The sequence below is a fragment of the Littorina saxatilis genome, linkage group LG8, assembly GCF_037325665.1.
Source record: "Littorina saxatilis isolate snail1 linkage group LG8, US_GU_Lsax_2.0, whole genome shotgun sequence".
Lineage (NCBI taxonomy): Eukaryota > Metazoa > Mollusca > Gastropoda > Littorinimorpha > Littorinidae > Littorina > Littorina saxatilis.
Genome location: NC_090252.1, coordinates 19,369,859 through 19,375,858, shown reverse-complemented (window position 1 = coordinate 19,375,858; position 6,000 = coordinate 19,369,859). Strand labels below are relative to the sequence as shown.

At 40.4% G+C, this 6,000-nt stretch overlaps 1 protein-coding gene across 1 annotated transcript in view; it reads right to left on the bottom strand.

Moving 5' to 3' along the window:
• The window catches only part of LOC138974198 (uncharacterized), a 33,290-nt gene that overhangs the window by 20,098 nt on the left and 7,192 nt on the right, over window positions 1-6,000 (bottom strand). Inside the window, exons 2-3 of the mRNA XM_070346912.1 lie at window positions 4,960-5,187; window positions 207-449 (exon numbers count right to left, since the gene is read on the bottom strand). Coding sequence (XP_070203013.1) covers window positions 207-441 — 235 coding nt within the window. The 5' untranslated portion in view covers window positions 442-449; window positions 4,960-5,187. The remainder of the gene's footprint in view (window positions 1-206; window positions 450-4,959; window positions 5,188-6,000) is intronic.

Genomic DNA, 6,000 nt, shown 5'->3' with positions numbered 1-6,000 from the left:
CAACAAACCAACCGTAAACAAATTACATAATTATTAAGCTAGTTAAAGTTCCATAACGTTGCATTAGGAAAATGGAGGATGAGAAAGCTAGAGCAAAGCAAGTACGACGGCGATGAAATATGGAAACAAAGAAGGAGAAAAGAAGAAGAACAAGAAGAAAGAGAAGTAAGAGAACAAGAATAATATCGAAATCAGACGATACTAACCGATCAACCTTCCGTAAACCTGAAACTCGCACAAGCCGAAGAAAGTTAATCCACCGAGATCAACGTCTAAGCGTACATGTGTTCCAACCGCGCGTCTCTCACAAGGAATTTTCTTGGTGGAGTCTTCGTTGACAGTCTGGTTCATCGTGCACAGTGTGGTTTCTGATAGGTTTCCATGCCTAAGATGTTCTTCAGATCCGACATGAACTGTGACGTTCATGGCTGGTAATACCATTGTTGTTTCTGCAATTGAAAAAGTGCCAAAGGTGTATATTCCCAAGACGCGGACACGTTTTCACACTTGTATTCAAATTCACATCATAAGGGGCAACATACATTAGTACAGTAACGACTTCTGCCGATCAGAATCACGGCGTGTCAACTGGATCTGCCTATATGGTTTGTACACAATTGAAAGTGGTACAAACTCAGTCCTGTTTGTGTTAAAATCAGGAGAGACATTTTAGGGTTCACTTAGTCGAATATCATCTGCAGGCGTACTTTGTGTTGTCTGACGACCACTGGAACACACATTCAAAGAAATACAGTACTAAACCAATGTATTTTTATAACTTCTTTTCAAGCGATACATGTCCTAACAGGCAATGTTCGGGGACTCATTGGTAATTCAGGGGTCGGATTTGATTACAAAGCAAGACAAAAATAGTTGAACAATCATGCAATATTGCCCTTGTGACCCTTGTTCCCGACATAAATTATCGCAACTTGATTTTGTTTTTTGACCAAGTGTCGAAAATGAGGCTGTATAAACAGAAGGGACAGGCAGAATCAGTTGACACAGCGGGATAATTAAAACAGATACAACTAAACAACTTGTGCATATTGGAAGAAAAAAATAACTATCCTGTCTAGGAATCCCGCGCAGTAACAACCATATATCTTGCTTATTCTCTAAAGTTAACACAATTGTTTTTCAGTGGATCGTGCAACACAAATGCTACACTTTGAGCGGATATTCTTCTGCCGATTTTCTCCGATCTTTCACAGGACAGTTTGATTACGTCATATTTTTTCACTTGCACAATTTGAAGCGGCACTGTCACGGTCACAGTTTTCCATCAATGTGACTGAAATTTCTATCGCTTTCAGCTTGGTACCTTAACATTTCGTGTATTAACGTTAGCTTTTACCAGCCCCAAACAAACTCTCGTTTTATCTGGAGAAAAAGAGCCATGTGTTTCGTGTGTTCCACAATGGCGACTGCCGCCAAGTAAGCGAACAAAGCAGGCACTTGAAGAAAATACTTGCTCAAGATTGAGTGTTAAAATCATTCTGCAGTTATTTTGTCACCCTTCAAAGGAGTCATTTGAAAACACCAATAACGATTCAGATGCTAGTCAAGCCAGAAGAGAGAGAGGGGGAGAGAGAGAGAGAGAGAGAGAGAGAGAGAGAGAGAGAGAGAGAGAGAGAGAGAGACAGAGACAGAGAGACAGAGAGAGACAGAGAGAGAGAGACAGAGAGAGACAGAGAGAGACAGAGAGACAGAGAGAGACAGAGACAGAGAGAGAGACAGAGAGAGAGAGAGAGAGAGAGAGAGAGAGAGAGAGAGAGAGAGAGAGAGAGAGAGAGAGAGAGAGAGAGAGAGAGAGAGATCAAATTGTATTTTACAAGGGTTGTGGCGAAAGCAATATAAACGAGTTTTTTTTTCAACCAGCCCTCACCCAAAGAGCGAACTGTAATAACAGATAACAAGTCGCGTAAGGCGAAATTACTCAATTAGTCAAGCTGTAGAACTCATGGAATGAAACTGAACGCACTGTATTTTTTCACCAAGACAGTACAGCTTCTTCAATCCCCGCGAGAAGGAAATCGCTCACCTCCCACGTGCAAAACGCAGTGAAATTGACGCGCCAGAATAGCGCGATAGCGTATTGTGCTAAGCAGGAAAGCGCGCTTTTCTGTATTCATGGTAACTTTCTGAGCTTGTTTTGAATACAACCTATCATATCTATATGTTTTTGGAATCAGGAAACGATAATGAATAAAATCAAATCAGTTTTTGATCGATTTCTTAAATTTTAATCGTAAGACTAATTAATCTATTTTCGTTAATTGTGATCACATTTTAAGAGTAAACATGACATATGTACATATCTTTAGATTCAGAATATGATGCAGAATACGATGCAATCAATTTTAAATCTGTTTGCGAGAATTCGATTTTAATTACACATTTAATGAGCAAACGCATTAATTAATTGTTACGCCTCCAAACTGAAATGCAATACCAAAGTCCGGGCTTTGTCGAAGAATACTGGACCAAAAGTTCAACTAATTTGGTTAAAAAATGAGAGCGTGACAGTGCTGCCTCAACTTTCATGAAAAGCCGGATATGACGTCATCAAAGAAATATATCAAAACAATTAAAGACACGTCTGGGGATGCCATACTCAGGATCTCTCATGTCAAGTTTCATGAAGATCGGTCCAGTAGTTTTCTCTAAATCGCTCTACACACACACACACACACACACACACACACACACACACACACACACACACACACACACACACACACACACACACACACACACACATACACACACACACACACACCACGACCCTCATCTCGATTCCCCCATCTACGTTAAAACATTTAGTCCAAACTTGACTAAATTTAAAAACGTACATTTAAAAAAGAAAATGAAACAAGTCGCGTAAGGCGAAAATACAACATTTAGTCAAGACCAGTCGAACTCACAGAATGAAACTGAACGCATTGCGTTTTTTTGGAATCAGGAACCGACAAGGAATAAGATGAAATTGTTTTTAAATCGATTTCGGAATTATTATTTTAATCATAATTTTTTATATTTTTAACTTTTAGGGCTTGTTTTCAATCCGAATATAACATATTTATATGTTTTTGGAATCAGAAAATGATGAAGAATGAGATAAACGTAATTTATTTATTTATTTTATTTTATTTATTTACGAGGATTTATATAGAGCACATATCTCACCACACAAGACGACTCAAGGCGCATGTTACCTATTAATTTTGGATCGTTTTATAAATAAATAAATTTAATTACAATTTTTAGATTTTTAATGACCAAAGTCATTAATTAATTTTTAAGCCTCCAAGCTGAAATGCAATACCAAAGTCCGGGCTTCGTCGAAGATTCCTTGGCCAAAATTTCAATCAATTTTATTTAAAAATGAGAGTGTAACTGTGCCGCCTCAACTTTTACAAAAAGCCGGATAGGACATCATCAAAGACATATATCCAAAAAATGAAAATAAACGTCTGGGGATATCATACCCAGGAACTTTCATGTAAAATGTCATAAAGATCGGTCCAGTAGTTTACTCTGAATCGCTCTAAACACACACACACACACACACACACACACACACACACACACACACACACACACACACACACACACACACACACATACACCACGACCCTCGTCTCGATTCCCCCTCTATGTTATAACATTTAGTCAAAACTTGACTAAATGTAAACAAGTCGCGTAAGGCGAAAATACAACATTTAGTCAAGTAGCTGTCGAACTCACAGAATGAAACTGAACGCAATGCAACGCAGCAAGACCGTATACTCTTGGCATCGTCAGTCCACCGCTCACGGCAAAGGCTGTGAAATTGACAAGAAGAGCGGGGTAGTAGTTGCGCTGGAGAAAGATAGCACGCTTTTCTGTACCTCTCTTCGTTTTAACTTTCTGAGCGTGTTTTTAATCCAAACATATCATATCTATATGTTTTTGGAATCAGGAACCGACAAGAAATAAGATGAAAGTGTTTTTTAATTAATTTCGAAAATTTAATTTTGATAATAATTTTTATATATTTAATTTTCAGAGCTTGTTTTTAATCCAAATATAACATATTTATATGTTTTTGAAATCAGCAAATGATGGAGAATAAGATGAACGTAAATTTGGATCGTTTTATAAAAACAAATGTTTTTTTACAATTTTCAGATTTTTAATGGCCAAAGTCATTAATTAATTTTTAAGCCACCAAGCTGAAATGCAATACCTAAGTCCGGGCTTCGTCGAAGATTACTTGACTAAAATGTCAACCAATTAGGTTGAAAAATGAGGGCGTGACAGTGCCGCCTCAACTTTCACGAAAAGCCGGATATGACGTCATCAAAGACAATTATAAAAAAAAATGAAAAAAACGTCTGGGGATATCATACCCAGGAACTCTCATGTCAAATTTCATAAAGATCGGTCCAGTAGTTTAGTCTGAATCGCTCTACACACACACACACACACAGACAGACACACACACATACACACGCACGCACGCACATACACCACGACCCTCGTCTCGATTCCCCCCTCTACGTTAAAACATTTAGTCAAAACTTGACTAAATGTAAAAAGAGACAAACCACTACAACCAAGTGAGAGGGAGAGAGAGAGAGAGAGAGAGAGAGAGAGAGAGAGAGAGAGAGAGAGAGAGAGAGAGAGAGAGAGAGAGAGAGGGAGGGAGAGAGAGAGTGAGAGAGAGAGAGAGAGAGGGAGGGAGAGAGAGAGAGAGTATGAGAGAGAGAAAGAGATAGAGATAGAGAGCACGAGAGAGAGAAAGAAAGAGAGAGCGAGAGAGAGAGAGAGAGAGACAGAGGGAGGGGGAGAGAGACATAGAGAGAGAGAGAGAGAGAGAGAGAGAGAGAGAGAGAGAGAGAGAGAGAGAGAGAGAGAGAGAGAGAGAGAGAGAGAGAGAGAGAGAGAGAGAGAGAGAGAGAGAGAATGTGAGACCTGTCGATATAATGACGCCATAGATCCTGTAATTGAGGTATGGCGACGAGTGCTCCTGGGGTGGATCCGATAAGGCAACTAGAAAGAAGCCTTTGAAAGTCCAACCACTTTTGAAGCACGTATATTTTCTGCCATCAACCAGCACGCTCGGGTTGTGGAATGTTCGTCCCTCAGGGATAGTGTATATCGGTTTTCGTAGGGCCACGTTATAGCGAGACAACTCTTCAGCTAAACATGTCATGTTAAAAAAATAAAGAACAAGGTGTCAAATTTGAGAAATTACCTTTTCTTTCTGTTTGCTACTCTTTGTCTCTGCCTATCTGTCTGTCAGTGACACACACACACACACACACACACACACACACACACACACACACACACACACACACACACACATAATACACACACACACAAACGCACACACACACACACACACATAATACGCACACACACACAAACGCACACACACACACACACACACACACGCACACACGCACACACACACACACACACACACACACACACTAACACACACACACCACACATACACACACATACACATACCCACATAAACACTCATACACATACTCACGCACGCACAGCTACATTTTTTTTCTCTCAAGCCAACAGCCAATCTGTCCGTGTCACGAGCGGTCATTTGTTGTATTTTGAATTCAGAGGCACACAATAACCTGCTATTCCTAAGCTAGCGAGTAGCGTTGAAACCTGAACGACTCTAGTCAATGTATGAAGTACGTGGATCCGAGACTGTAGAGTACACAGAGACGACCCAAGCGATGCACACACACACACAAATGAGAGGGCGGGGACGTAGCTCAGTTGGTAGCGCGCTGGCTTTGTAGCCAGTTTGTCGCTATCAGCGTGGGTTTGATCCCCACGTTCGGCGAGAGATTTATTTCTCGGAGTCAACTTTGTGCAGACTCTCTTCGGTGTTCGAACACCCCCGTGTGCACACATGCGCACGAAAAAGATCCCACGTTCACAGCGAAAGTCTCAGGGCTTGGAAAACACGAAGACACG